At 48.6% G+C, this 15,764-nt stretch overlaps 1 protein-coding gene across 2 annotated transcripts in view; it reads left to right on the forward strand.

The window, feature by feature from the left end:
* Nucleotides 1-13,875, forward strand: part of CACNG7 (calcium voltage-gated channel auxiliary subunit gamma 7) — a 29,512-nt gene extending 15,637 nt beyond the window's left edge. Inside the window, exons 5-6 of one of the 2 annotated variants that reach the window (XM_025368542.1) lie at nt 11,624-11,769; nt 12,190-12,625. In XM_025368542.1, the coding sequence (XP_025224327.1) occupies nt 11,624-11,769; nt 12,190-12,447 (404 nt within the window). In that variant the 3' untranslated portion in view covers nt 12,448-12,625. Of the gene's footprint in view, nt 1-11,623; nt 11,770-12,189 lie in introns of both variants that reach the window. The other variant, XM_025368541.1, reaches the window with a different exon arrangement.
* The last annotated feature ends 1,889 nt before the right edge of the window (nt 13,876-15,764 follow it).

Here is a 15,764-nt window from a genome sequence, read left to right on the forward strand (position 1 = left end):
TTTTTTTTTTTGAGACGGAGTCTCACTCTGTTGTCCAGACTGGAGTGCAGTGGCTCAATCTCAACTCACTGCAACCTCCGCCTCCAAGGTGCACAAGATATTTCCTACCTCAGCCTCCCGAGTAGCTAGGATTACAGGTGCCCGCCACCATGCCCCACTAATTTTTTGTATTTTTAGTAGAGATGGGGTTTCATTGTGTTAGCCAGGATGGTCTCGAACTCCTGACCTCGTGATCTGCCTACCTAGGCCTCCCAAAGTGCTGGGATTACAGGCCTGAGCCACCACACCCGGCCAATTTTTGTATTTTTAGTAGAGATGGGGTTTCACCGTGTTGACCAGGCTGGTCTTGAACTCCTGACCTCAGGTGATCTTCCCTCCTCAGCCTCCCAAAGTGCTGGGATTACAGGTATGAGCCACTGTGCCCGGCACCACCTCACTTTTTAAACACACCACACACAGATTTTTTTGGCTTTAGCATTTGAAAGTAAATTGCAGACATGTTGATAGTTCATCTCTAAAATTAAGTGTTAGTATGCGTCCTTTAAGCATAAGGGTCGGGTGGTGTGGCCTCACTTTGGGAGGCCGAGGTGGGCAGATCCTTGAGCTCAGGAGTTCAAAACCAGCCTGGGTGACGTGGCAAAATCCCATCTCTCCAAAAAATATAAAAGTCAGCCGGGCATGGGGCATGCGCCTGCAGTCCCAGCTACTCGGGAGGGTGAGCTGGGAGGATGGCTTGAGCCCAGGAGGCGGAGGTTGCCATAAGCTGAGATCATGCCACTACACTCCAGCCTGGGCAACAGAGCCAGATCTTGTCTCTAAATAAACAGAAGAATAATGACATTCTTCTACATAACTACAACAACATTATCAGACCTAGAAATTTTATAATTCCATAATATAATTTAATACATTTTTAAACTGTCTGGCTAGTTCAAGAATGTCTTTTATAACTGTTTCCCCAGAACCAGGATTCAATCTAGGTCCATGCGTGACATTTAGTTAATAAGTCTCTTTTTTGGCTGGGCGCAGTGGCTCATGCCTATAATCCCAGCACTTTGGGAGGCCGAGCTGGGCGGATCATTTGAGGTCAGGTGTTTGAAACCAGTCTGACCAACGTGGTGAAACCCTGTCTCTATTAAAATACAAAAAAGTTAGCTGGGCGTGGTGGTGGGTGCCTGTAATCCCGGCTACTCAGGAAACTGAGGCAGGAGAATGGCTTGAACTCGGGAGGCGGAGGTTGCAAGTCAGCTATGATCGCACCACTGCATCCAGCCTAGGTGACAGAGTAAAACTGTCAAAAACAAAACAAAACGAAACAAAACCTAATTCCACTACTATTTGTTTTTACAACACTGACTTTTTTTTTTTTTGAGACGGAGTCTCGCTCTGTCGCCCAGGCTGGAGTGCAGTGGCCCGACCTCGGCTCACTGCAAGCTCCGCCTCCCGGGTTCACGCCATTCTCCTGCCTCAGCCTCCTGAATAGCTGGGACTACAGGCGCCCGCCACTACGGCCGGCTAATTTTTTTTTTTTTTTTGTATTTTTAGTAGAGACGGGGTTTCACCGTGTTAGGCAGGATGGTCTGGATCTCCTGACCTCCTGTTCCGCCCGCCTGGGACTCCCGAAGTGCTGGGATTACAGGTGTAAGCCACCGCGCCCGGCCAACACTGACTTTGTAAATATTTCTCATTATTAAAATACAAAAAAAAAGCCAAGCACAGTGGCTCGAGCCTGTAGTATTAGCTCCTCTGGAGGCTGAGGTGGAAGAATCGCTTTGAACCCTGGAGATGGAGGCTACGCTGAGCTGTGATGGTGCCACTGCACTCCAGCCTGGGCAACAGAATAAGACCCTGTCTGAAAAAAATAAATAAATAAAAATTGAAATAAAATAGAGAAAGAATAGTATAATGAAATTCATGGATCCTGTACTCAGTTTCAACAATTACCAACATATGGCAAATCTGTTTTTAGTCATATTGCCATGTCCTCTTCTGCAATTCACTACATTATTTTAAAGCCAGTCTCAGACATCATTTTATTCACAGACATTTCAGTATATCTCTGAGTTATAAGTAGTCTTTTATTTACTATAACCACAATGCCATGATCAAGCCGAAGCAAATAAGAATATTCACTTCCTATTATATCTAGTTAATGCTCACTCTTCCCCACTGGCCTCATAAATGCCTTTTCATAGTTCATTTGTTGCAAATCAGATCCAAGTTCCACATATACATTGAGTTGATAGATCTCTGAAGCCTCTTTCAACCGAAAACGGTCCCTCTCCTATTTTTTTCTCGCCATTTATTTTTTTGAGAAATTTGAATTTTTGTTGTATGGAATTCCCACATTGCAGAGCTTTCCAGTGGAATCCTCTGTTGTGGTTTAATATGTTCATCTCTTCCAGTGTTTTATTTTTTTTCTCTCTCTCTCTCTCTTTTTTTTTTTTTTTTTTTTTTGAGACAGAGTTCCGATCTTGTCGCCCAGGCTGAAATGCAATGGTGCAATCTCGGATCACTGCAACCTCCACCTCCCAGGTTAAAGCGATTCTCTGGCCTCAGCCTCCCGAGTAGCTGGGATTACAGGCACCTGCCATCACACCCGGCTAATTTTTGTATTTTTAGTAGGGACGGGGTTTCACCATGTTGGCCAGGCTGATCTCAAACTCCTGACCTCAGGTGATCCACCCACCTCAGCCTCCCAAAGTGCTGGGATTACAGGCGTGAGTCACTGAGCCCGGCCTTTTCTTTTTTTGAGACAGTCTCACTCTGTCACCCAGGCTGGAGTGCAGTGGCGCAACCTTGGCTCACTGTAACCTCTACCTCCCAGGTTCAAGTGATTCTCCAGCCTCAGCCTCCTGAGTAGCTGGGATTACAGGTGCCCACCCCCACGCCTGGCTAATTTTTTTTTTTTTTTTTTGAGATGGACTGTCACTCTGTTGCCAGGCTGGAGTGCAGTGGTGAGGTCTCAGCTCACTGCAACCTCTGCCTCCCAGGTTCATGCAATTCTCCTGCCTTAGCCTCCCGAGTAGCTGGGACTATAGGTGCCCAGCACCACACCTAACTAATTTTTGTATTTTTAATAGAGAGGGGGGTTCATCATGTTTTGGACAGGCTGGTCTCAAACTCCTCAGGTGATCTGCCCGCCTCAGCCTCCCAAAGTGCTGAGATTACAGGTGTGAGCCAATGCACTGGCCGATTCCTGTATTTTCTTGTAAGCCAAGATCTAAAGGAAGCTTAGATGGATGCAGGTTTGATTTTTTTTTTTTTTGGCAAGAACACTTTACAGATAGGTGGTGCTATTCACATCCTGTTGTGTCTATTACATCAGGAGACACGGAATGTCTGATTGTCTCTCTTTTTGAGATATTTTTTGAGTTGATCGCTGGTTTGAGTGTCATTAGCTTGGTCCATGTCTTCGTTTTTCTGAAGACTGAGGGACAGGGTATCCTGGTGAATGTCCTGCATCTTGGATTTATTGTTTAATTCATTTTTATTTTTATATTTATTTATTTATTTATTATTATTATTATTATTTTTTTTTTGAGATGGAGTCTTGCTCTGTCACCCAGGCTGGAGTGCAGTGGCCGGATCTCAGCTCACTGCAAGCTCCGCCTCCTGGGTTCAAGCAATTCTTGTGCCTCAGCCTCCCGAGTAGCTGGGATTACAGGCCTGCACCACCATGCCCAGCTAATTTTGTATTTTTAGTAGAGGTGGGGTTTCTCCATGTTAGTCAGGCTGGTCTTAAAGTCCCGACCTCAGGTGATTCACCCGCCTCGGACTCCCAAAGTGCTGGGATGACAGTCGTCAGCCACTGCTCCCAGCCGCATCTTGAATTTATTTGGTTCTTCTTCGTAACATTTCATTTGTTCCTCTTTCCTTGTATTTTCTGTAACCTGGAAGTTCTGTATAGACTAGAGGCTCAATAACATTCACGTTAAACATCATGGGCAAGAAAAGCCAGAGGTGCCGCCATGTACTTTGTATCCCATTACTCCAGGGAGCAAATAATGTCAGGTTGTCCCACTATGAGTGGTACCAGCTCGAACCCTTGGTAAAGGTGGTGTCCATCAGAGCTCCCAGTGGAAAAGGTAGGTTTTTCTTTTTACAATGAAAAAGCAAGGCCAGGCACAGTGGCTCACGCCTGTAATCCTAGCACTTTGGGATTCCGAGGCGAGAGGATTGCTTGAGCCTAAGAGTTTGAGACCAGGCTGGTCAACATATTGAGACCCTGTCTTTCCAAAAACAAAAAAAGCAAAACAAAACAAAAAAGTTAGCCAGGTGTGGTGGTGCATACCTGTTGTCCCAGCTACTCCAGAGGCTGAGGCAGGAGGATCGCTTGAGCCCAGGAGTTTGAGGCTGCAGTGAGCCATGATCATGCCATTGCACTCTAGCCTGGGCCATACAGCGAGACCCCATCTCAATAAATAAATAACGAAATGAAATGCTAGTGTGCAGGTAATACTTTAGCATTTTGAAAAAAAAAAATCTCTGGTTTGGGATACTCATATTTTAAACTTTTTATTTTGGAAAAATTTTAACACTGCAGGATGCTTGCAAAAATAATACAATGAACTCTCATATCCTTCACCTGGCCCAGTTTTTCAACATTTTACCACGTGTGCCTTTCTGTCTGTCTCTCGCTCCATATATATATATGATCTATATACACATATATGTATACACATATTACATATACATATATACGTATGTATACACATGTTATATATATACACACAAATATATACATATGTGTGCACAAAAAATATATATATACACACATTGATGCAACCACTTGAATATAAGTTGCAAACACTTCACTAGTTCAGCAAGTATTCCCTAAGAACAAGGGCATTCTCTTACCTAACCACAGTACAATAATCAAATTCAGGAAGTTTAAGGTCTATAAAATACTATAGCTAATACCTAGTCCTATATTTAAATTTCACCGATGCGAAATTTTTTTTTTTTTTTTTTTTTGAGACAGTCTTGCTTTGTCACCCAGGCTGGAGTGCAGTGGCTCAATCTTGGTTCACTGCAACCTCTGCCTTCTGCCTCAGCCTCCTGAATGGCTGGAACTACAGGCTCATGCCACCAAGCCTGGCTAATTTTTGTGTTTTTAGTAGAGACAGGGTTTCACCATGTGGGTCAGGCTTGTCTCAAACTCCTGAGCTCAAGCGGTCCACTCACCTCGGCCTCCCAAAATGCTGGGATTATAGGCGTGAGCCACCGCCCCCACCCTCCAATATTGTCTTTTTTTTTTTTTTTGAATTGGAGTTTCACTCTTGTCATCCAGACTGGAGTGCAATGGCACAATCTTGGCTCACTGCAACCTCGGCACCTCCTGGGTTCAAGTGATTCTCCTGCTTCAGCCTCCCGAGTAGCCGGGATTACAGGCACCCACCACCACCACGCCCAGCTAATTTTTTTGTATCTTTAGTAGAGACGGGATTTCACCATGTTGGTCAGGCTGGTCTCAAACTCCTGACCTCAGGTGATCCATCTGCCTTGGCCTCCCAAAGTGCTGGGATTACATGTGTGAGCCACCGCGCCCGGCCTTTTTGGTTTTTGTTTTATTTTGTTTTGTTTTTGAGACAGTCTTGCTCTGTCACCCAGGCTGGACTGCAGTGTGCAATCTTGACTCATTGCAACCTCCACCTCCTGGGTTCAAGCGATTCTCCTGCCTCAGTCTCTCAAGTAGCTGGGACTACAGGCATGCGCCATCACACCTGGCTAATTTTTGTACTTTTAGTAGAGACAGGGTTTCACCCTGTTGGCCAGGCTGATCTCGAACTCCTGACCTCAAGTGATCCACCCACCTTGGCCTCCCAAAGTGCTGGGATTATAGGCGTGAACCACCACGCCCGGCCTAATGCTATCTTTTTTACTGTCACTTTTTCCTGATTCAGGATCCAATCTAAGATCACTCTTTGCATTTCCCTAGTGTCTCTTTCGTCTCCTTTCTTTTTTTTTTTTTAGTACGTGGAGGATACCATGTGAACCTTTCATTTTTTATGGAGCTCTGCTGCCTTTTTTTTTTCTCTTTTTCAATCTTTCATGTTGACGTTTCTGAAGAGTGCAGCCAGTTGGGCTGTAGAGTGTCCCACTGTCCTCATGAGTGGATTCAGGTTACACATTCTCAGCAGGAACACGACATAAAGGAGGTAGTGGCTTGCTCAGCTCTCTTCTCCGGAGGCTCATGGTGTCGGTCTGCCCTGTTGCTGGTGATGTTAACTTCGATCGCTTGGTTAAGGCGGTATCTGCCAGGTGCTTTCAGCATAAAGGAAGCTTTTTCTCTCTGTAATAATTAATAGATCTGTGGGGAGTTTCTGTCATCCAGCGATGGAGCATCCTCTTGTGACTCTTGCCTGAATCTGACATTACTACTAGGATTGCAGAATGGTGTTTTCTTCTAACTCTGTTATTCCACCTACATGGATAAATTGGTGTGCTACTGAAAAGAACTTTCTCTTTTTTCTTATTTTAAATATATCAGTGTGGACTCATGTATTTTATCTTATTTTGTTTGTAATTTAGTTGTTTTTGTTTTTTTTTTTTTTTTTTTTTTTTGGAGACAGTCTCACTCTGTCACCCAGGCTGGAGTGCGGTGGTGTGATCTCGGCTCACTGCAAGCTCCGCTTCCCGGGTTCAAGCAATTCTTGTGCCTCAGCCTCCTGAGTAGCTGGGATTACAGGCATCCACCACCACGCCTGGCTAATTTTTGTATTTTTAGTAGAGACCAGGTTTCACCATGTTGGCCAGCCTGGTCTCAAACTCCTGACCTGAAGTGATCCGCCCACCTTGGCCTCCCAAAATGCTGAGATTATAGGCGTGAGCCACCGTGCCCGGCCTAACTTAATTTAGTTTTTTGAGACAGTCTCGCTCTGTCACCCAGGCTGGAGTGCAGTGGTGCAATCATAGCTCACTGCAGCCTTGAACTCCTAGGCTGAAGGGATCCTCCTTCCTGAACCTCCCAAGTAGCTAAGACAACAGGAACTAATTATTTATTTTTAGTAGAGATGGGGTCTCACTATGTTGTCCAGGCTAGTCTCGAGCTCCTGACCTCAAGTGATTTGCCCACCTCGGCCTCCCAAAGTGCTGAGATTCCAGGTGTGAGCCACTGTGCCCAGCCTCCATTCTTTTTCTTTTTCTTTTTCTTTTTTTTTGAGACGGAGTCTCGCTCTCTCCCAGGCCAGAGTGCAGTAGTACAATCTCAGCTCACGGCAAGCTCCACCTCCCAGGTTCACGCCATTCTCCTGCCTCAGCTTCCCGAGTAGCTGGGACCACAGGCACCCACCACCTCGCCCGGCTAATTTTCTGTATTTTTAGAGAAAATTGGAGTAGAGACAGGGTTTCACCGTGTTAGCCAGGACGATCTCGATCTCCCGACCTCACGATCTGCCCACCTCGGCCTCCCAAAGTGCTGCGATTACAGGCGTGAGCCACCGCGCCTGGCCTCCGTGTGTGATTTTGTTAGATGCTACTAAATCCCCTTTCACCTGGTGGCACCGTTTGGCATTCCCACCAGCAATGCAGAAGAACGTCCATTCTCTCAGCCTCCCCAAAAGAGTGAGCTGTGAAGCTTTTAAACTTCTGACTACCTGGTTGATGAGAAGTGGTAGCTCGTCATATTTTTCATTTGCATTTCTCAAATTTTGAGTGAGGGAAATATACTTTTTTCAACAAGGAGATCATAAAAGACCCTTCCCCTCCCTCCCTCCCCTTCCTCCCTCCTTCCCTCCTTCTTTCCTTCCTTCCTTCCTTCCTTCCTTCCTTCCTTCCTTCCTTCCTTCCTTCCTTCCTTCCTTCCTTCCTCCCTTCCCTCCTTCCCTCCCTCCTTCCTTCCTTCCTTCCTTCCTTGACGGAGTTTTGCTCTTGTTGCCCAGGCTGGAGTGCAGTGGCACGATCTTGACTCACTGCAACCTCTGCTTCCCAGGTTCAAGCAATCCTCCTGCCTCAGCCTCCCCAGCAGCTGGGATTACAGGTGTCTGCCATCACACCCAGCTAATTTTTGTATTTTTAGTAGAGACGAGGTTTCACCATGGTGGCCAGGCTGGTCTCAAACCCCTGGCCTCAAGTCATCCTTTTGCCTGGGCCTCCCAAAGTGCTGGGATTACAGGCGTAAGCCACTGCGCCCAGCCTATAGAAGGTCTTTCTAAAGAGGCAACAAGTGAAGATAGATCTAAGTGACAGAGACAGACATGGGGAAATCTGTGGGAAGAGCATTGGGGGTAGAAGGAACAGCAAGACCAAAGGCCCTGAGGCAGAAGTGAGCTTGAGGAGTGCAAAGAAGAAAAAGAAAGTTAGGTGTTCTAGGCTGAGTGTGGTGGCTCACGCTTGTAATCCCAGCACTTTGGGAGGCCAAGGTGGAAGAACTGCTTGAGCCCAGGAGTTCGAGACCAGCCTGGGCAACATGGTGAGACCCTGTCTCTACAAAAAAATACAAAAATTAGCCAGGCATGGTGGTGCATGCCTGTTGTTCCAGCTACTCATGAGGCTAAGGTGTGAGGATTGCTTGAGCCAGGGATGTGGAGGCTGCAGTGAGCTATGATTGCACCAATGCACTCCTGCCTGGACAACAGAGCAAGACCCTGTCTCAAAAAGAAAAAAATAATAAAGTAAAGAAACTTTGGTGGTCTAAGAAGAAGAAACAAAGAGAAACTGATCAGAGATGGTGTGGGCAGATACCAGATTGTTTATGTACTGTAGTCTAAAAGGTCAGTGAAGTTTTCTGTAAAAAGCCAAATAATAATTATCTTCAGCTTTATTGGCCACCCAGTCTCTCTTGCAACTGCTCAGCCTTGTGAGATGTGAGGCCAGGCACAGTGGCTCACGCCTGTAATCCCAGCACTCTGGGAGATGAGGTAGGCAGATCACTTGAGATCAGGAGTTCAAGACCAGCCTGGGGAACACGGCAAAACCCTGTCTCTGCAAAAACTACAGAAAATTAGCCGGGCATGGTGGTGTGCACCTATGGTCCCAGCTACTAGGGAGGCTGAGGTGGGAGGATCACTTGAGCCTGGGAGGTGAAGGCTGCAGTGAGCCATGATTGCCCCAGTGCTCTCCAGCCTGGGCAACAAAGCAAGACCCTGTCTTCAAAACAAAACAAAACAAAAAAGGCTGGGCATGGTAGCTCACACCTGTAATCCTAGCACTTTGAGAGGCCAAGGTGGGCAGATCACTTGAGGTCAGGAGTTTGAGACCAGCCTAGTCAACATTGTGAAGCCCTGTCTCTACTAAAAATACAAAAATTAGCCAGGCGTGTTGGCAGGTGTCTGTAATTCCAGCTACTCAGGAGACTGAGGCAGGAACATCGCTTGAGTCCAGGAGGCGGAGGTTGCAGTGAGCTGAGATTACACCACTGCACTCCAGCCTGCGTGACAAAGCAAGACTCCATTTCAAACCCCCCCTTTCTCCCAAAAAAATTGAGATGTAATTCACATACTATAAATTTCATATAATTCAGTGATTTTTAGTACATTCACAAGGTTGTGCAACCATCTCCATGAGCTAATTTCACAACATTTTCATTATTCTCAAAAGAAACCTCACATACCTTAGCAGCCAGACACAATTTCCCCCTCCATCCTATTCCCTGGCAACCACTAATCTACTTTCCATCTCTGTGGATTTGCCTATTCTGGACATTGCATATAAATGGAATCACACAATATGTGATATTTTGCATCTGGCTTCTTTTACTTAGCTTGCTTTCTAGGTTCATCCCTATGGTAGCATGAATCAGTACATCGTTCCCTTTTTTGGCTGAATAGTATTCCTGTATATGGATATACCACATTTTGTTTATCCATTCATCAGCTGATGGGCATTTGGGCTGTTTCCGCTTTTTGGCTATTACGCATAACACTGTTACAAACATCCGTGTATGAGTTTTTGTATGAACATATGTTTCCACTTCTCCTGGGTACATACCTAGGAGTGGAATTGCTGGGTCATATGATAATTCTATCTTTAACTTTTTGAGGCACTGCCAAATGAAATTCATATACTTTTTATGTGCCATAAAATACCAGTCTTGTTTTGATTTTTAACATCATTTACTTATGTGAAAGCCATTCTTAGCTGGTGGGCCATACAAAATGAGGGGGTGAGCTGGGTTTTGTCCATGGACCATGGTTTGCCGACCGCTGGTGTAGACAATGGAAGGAATTTAGGCTTATTCTGTGTGTGCTGCACACAGAATGTTTATTTGTAGGATTCTAGGGGAAGAGGTTGATAGGGATTAGTTAGATACATTTAAGGCAGGGAACTTTGTAGCCTCCTTAAGCCACTCTTGGCATGGTTACTGTTTAGAGGAAATTTCATCTGGAGAAAATTATAATCGCCTCTTAGAAATTCTCAGATCGGACCTCTCCTCTGCACACTGTCCATATGCTGTATTTCCTCAATTGTAAATGGTGTTAAAAATGTACCTCCTTCAAAGAGGTGTTGTGAAGTTTGAATGAATTTATATATATTCAACACCGAGAACAGTGCCTGGCACAGACCAAGACCTATATAAGTCGTTGCTATTATTATTGCTATTGTTGCAATTATTATCCACACAGCCTCAGCTCAGGCCTCATCCTCTTCCCCCTGGAATATGTCTCCCTCCAGTCTGTTCCCAGCACCAACCAGCCCCCAAGCGTTCTTCTAACACTGGGATCTGGCCCTGTCCTTCCTCTGCTACAAACTTTGTGTAGCTCCCTAGTACCCTTGGTGTCAATGCCCAGCTCCTGGGCCGGGCATTCGAGGCTCACCATGGCTATACCTTCCCCTTTCTCTAACCTCATTTCTTGTGGCTACAGCTCATGTTACAGCTACATGGGTGGACCAGCTCTATCTTCCCTCCTTCTCAAACCTTTGCCCATGCTGTGCGCTCTGCCAGTATGCCCTTATTCTTCCCTGGGCCTCATCCTTAAGACTTGAACAGGCCAGGCACGGTGGCTCACGCCTGTAATCTTAGCGTTTGGGAGGCCGAGGGGGGCGGATCACCTGAGGTCAGGAGTTCGAGACCAGCCTGGCCAACATGGTGAAACCCCGTCTCTACTAAAAATACAAAAAAAAAATTAGTCGGGCATGGTAGCGGGCACCTGTAATCCCAGTTACTTGGGAGGCTGAGGCAGGAGAATCACTTGAACCCGGGAGGTTGAAGGCTGCAGTGCGCCGAGATTGGGCCACTGCACTCCAGCCCGGGCCACAGAGTGAGACTCCGTTTCAGGAAAAAAAAGAAAAATGAAAATAAGACTTGAACAGAGGAATCTTTCCTTCATTTCTCTTGCCCCTGCGCCAGGCGGGTTTGGCGCCCCTTCCAGAGTCCCACAGAGCTCCGTGCCACTTCCTTGGAGCACCTATCACCTTATATGTGACTTGATCAGTGTGTTCCAATTTTCCTTCTCCAATTGCATTGTGAGCTCCTGGATGGCAGATTTAGGGGGGTAAAGCGGGAGGTGGTTGTTGATTCATCTCTGGGCTCCCTGCACCCAACCAAGGCCCAGCACACAAGGGGCTTCCGCGAAGTTAGTCCAGGACAGAATGGGGAGGAGGGGAAGACAGTGAGGTGGGGCTGGGACTGGGAAAAGGGGCCCACTTCTAATGGACGAGGGCACCCCCTCTGCTCCCCTAGGCCTCTCCTTGGTGGTGGGCTTGGTTCTTTACATCTCCAGCATCAACGACGAGGTCATGAACAGGCCCAGCAGCTCTGAGCAGTATTTCCATTATCGCTACGGGTGGTCTTTTGCCTTCGCCGCTTCCTCCTTCCTACTCAAAGAGGTGATGTCCCTGGGACCTAGACTCTAGAGTTCTGAATGGACAGAGGTCTTGGGGGCCTGGTTCCTGAGTCCAGGAGGAAGGAGAGGCTGGAGATGCAGACTCTGGCGTCAGAGGGAGGTGGTAGCTGAGGGTCTAACCCTTGGGTCCTGGAGGAAGAGGGGTCTGAGAGCTCCAACTTTTGGGATCCTGGGGGAGGAGGGGTCTGGAGACTGGGACTCCTGGGTCTTGAGGGAGGGGCCAACCCGAGGGCTTGGACTCCTGAGGTCCTGGGGAAAGAGAGGGTTGGAGTCCTGATCCTGGGTCCTGGGATAGGAAGGGGCTTGGGGTGGGGACTCTGAGTCCTGGAGCGAGAGGGGATGAGTCGGGGTCCGGGGATGCGCAGGGGGGCGCCCCTGGGACTCTGACCTTGCCTTGCCGCAGGGGGCCGGCGTGATGTCCGTGTACCTGTTCACCAAGCGCTACGCGGAGGAGGAGATGTACCGTCCACACCCGGCCTTCTACCGCCCGCGTCTCAGCGACTGCTCCGACTACTCGGGCCAGTTCCTGCAGCCCGAGGCGTGGCGCCGCGGTCGGAGCCCCTCCGACATCTCCAGCGACGTGTCCATCCAAATGACGCAGAACTACCCTCCCGCCATCAAGTACCCGGACCACCTGCACATCTCCACCTCGCCCTGCTGAGGCCCGACCCTCGGAGCGCCCCATGCCTCCTCTTCCTCCTCGTCCTCGAAGGTCTCCCTGCAATGCAGCGCCCCCTTCGGTCCTCGGGACTCCTCGCTCCCACCCGGAGGAGGCTGCGCCAGCTTTAGGCCCCGCCCTCTCCCCAATGGCTCCGCCCACACCCTCCCTTATTTCAATGGCCGCGCCCCCTTTTCCCGACCTCTCCTTTTCATTGGTCCCTCTCCCTCACAAATGACTCCTCCCTTTCGTTGCCCCGCCCCTTTCATCTGGCCCCTCCTCTCCAAGAAAATTAGCTCCTCGCTCTTTCTCCACCAGCTGTGCGCTGGGAGCAGCCCGCGGCAGTGCAGGCGCCCAGCTCCCCGGAGCTCCCCGGAGCTCCCCAGCCTCCGACCTCACTGCAGGGGCTCTGGGCTGGAGAACAGGTTCGGGCGGCCGCTGGGAATGCCGACCATCCTCTTCTCCCTTCTGCCCTGGGCTTCCTTTTTCCCTCCCTAATCTCACCTCCTGACCTGCTGGGTCCTCCGATGCAGTGGGAGGGCCGGCTGGCTCCACCCGCAGCCCCGGGGTGGCGTAGGGAAGGGGGCTGGAAGCCACGGGTACGGTTAACCTGGCCCTTCCCTCCCCATCTCCCCCACTTCCCTGGAAGGTCCCATTCTTTCTCACCGGCTGGGCTCTTTTCTGCTTCCTGAAGGTTACCTGCCTTTTAGGGGGCTCTTGTCTAAAGGATCTTCTTGCTTTCTCAGCTATTCTTGGTTTCTTTTTCGTCTTCCTCCTCCTTTAACTTTCTCTCCTTTCCTCCTTCCACCTGCTCGTCCCAAGCCGCTGGGTGCATCCCGCCCTAGGCGCACACCAGACGGCCAGAATGGGGACCCTAGGGTGGAGGGAATTCCCACACGCCATCTCCACACCTGTGCCCGCCTCTCCCCCCTCGAGGCCCCGTCGAGGGAGGGAGGGGCAGTAGCGGGGGTCGACACCCCCCCAAAACCTCTAAGTCTTCCATTTTCTGGCTCTCCTCCTCATTGACGTCCCTCTTCCCCCCTCAGAACCCCAACTCTGGCCTCTTTCAAGGGCCGGTCCGCCCCGTTGGACAGATTTTGGGGGGAGAGGAGGTTACCAGGAACTCGCCCACCCCCCTTATTAGGGAAAGAGGGGCGAGGTAGCACAGTGCTGTACACGGAACCGGAATGGCCCCCGGGGTGGGGGGAGGGGGGCAGGGGAGGGACGGGGGCTTTTAGTTTGCATCGGAGGGGGGAGGGGGGAGGGGGACCCGCCGCAGTTAACCTGACTTTACGCAGCGATTTTTAACGAGGCTGGGGGGAGGGGGGCATTGGGGGTGGGGACAGGGTGGGGTGGGGGGCCTGGCTCTGTTATTTACCGTGTATCATATGTAAATATCGACAGAAACTTCAATAAACTTTATTTCAAACACGTCTCCGCCTGCCCAGAGGGAAGGGATTGGATACAGGGGCCTTAGTCCAGGTCTCTGCTTCTAGGGTTGCAGGCCTAAAGTACTGCAGAATAACATTAGATGGGTCATTGTTAAATGACTTATCATAATTATCAACGACAGCGCTTTATACTTCAGTCCGTGTAAAGCATGCAGGACTGTAAATGATACTGGTCAGGATCAATAAACACATTTTCCTGATATTCTTATGACCCCGTAGAGTACTGTTGCTATGACTCGCCTTCTTTAGACATGCATTGCTTCTTTTAACTTTCCTCCCAAACCTGCACGGTCAATTTATTGGCCTCATTTTGCAGATAGGTCCAGAGAGGTGAAGTGACCTAGCCAAGATCACGCAGGTGGAACTTGGCAGAGCCATTTGCTAAAACCAAGTTTAGGCCAGGTGCGGTGACTCACGCTTGTAATCCCAGCACTTTGGGAGGTCAAGCCGGGCGAATCGCTTGAGATCAGGAGTTCGAGATCAGCCTGGCCAACATGGCGAAATGCCGTCTCTACTTAAAAACACAAAAAAATTAGCCGGGCGCGGTGGCTCACGCCTGTAATCCCAGTTACTCGGGAGGCTGAAGCAGAGAATCGCTTGAACCTGGGAGGTGGAGGCTGCAGTGAGCCAAGATCTCACCACTGCACTCCAGCCTGGGCGACAGAATGAGACTCCATCTCAAAATAATAATCATAATAAAACCAAGTATCTGGTTCTGAAGCTCAGGCTTCCTCCCCCTTGCACCAGGCAGTGGTGGGTTTTCCCAACGCTTGGCTCAGTCCCTCTGTTGAGAAATGACTGCTACCATTTACTGCACACCTACCGTGAGCCAGACGCCTTCCTTCCTTACGTGATCTCATTAGACATTCACAGCAGCCCTGTTATGTAGGAATTATCACCCCGTTTTTGCAGGTGAAGGAGGCAGGCTCAGAAAGTGGGTGCTGCGATCTGCAGTCTCACCCACTATACTGAGAGACTGAGAACAGCCTAAATGTTTGATAAGCTTATTCTTGCAGCGTATTGTAAAGGAAACACCGTGCCAGATTTTCCCTTCTTTGCCTTGTCTAGATTTGGCCTCTTAAGGATCCATCAGAACGATTTTTGCTATTACAGTCACAACTGTTAACAACCATAGACACATTTATCAGGTCATCATTAGGGTATCAGACACTGCACTAAGCACATTAAAAAAAAAAAAAATAGACAGGATCTCCCTGTGTTGCCCAGGTTGGTCTTGAACTCCTGGGCTCAAGGGCTCCTCCTGCCTTGGCCTCCCAAAGTGCTAGAATTACAGGCATGAGCCTCCCTACCCGGCCTGCACTAAGCACCTTCGATTTATTAGCTGACTGAATCCTTCCAACCATCCTGTGAATCAGGCATTCCAATTAGCCCCATTTTATAGATGAAGTAACCGAGGCTCGGGGAAGTGAGGCCACCCACCAGGTAAGATGCGGAGGAGAATTCATGCCCGGTCTCTCTGACCTCAGAGCCCACACTCTTAGCTGCTGTAATTTACTGCTATGGATTTGGTGCAAACTCATTCTGTGACCTTGAGCAAATCTTTTAATCTCTGGGGCTTTCCGTTTTTTGTTTGTTTGTTTTTTTTTTCTGTAAAAAATAAAAATAAAAAATACCGAGGGCAGTGGTTGATTTAGAAGGATTCCAAATCCCTCTAAATAGGGAGGTTGGTGGGGGTAAGTTAGCGGGAAGGAGTTCTCAATCAGCAGGACTGGACTCCCGGAGGGAACTATTCTGAGTCATTTTCAATAATTTCACAAATTTCTGGAGGTCTTGCTTGAGATTTGGGATTGCAAATCATGCTTCAGCTTCGTTGTCAAAACTAAGCGATTCGTACTGGTTGCTTGGAGC

Source organism: Theropithecus gelada, chromosome 19, assembly GCF_003255815.1.
Source record: "Theropithecus gelada isolate Dixy chromosome 19, Tgel_1.0, whole genome shotgun sequence".
Classification (NCBI taxonomy): Eukaryota; Metazoa; Chordata; class Mammalia; order Primates; family Cercopithecidae; genus Theropithecus; species Theropithecus gelada.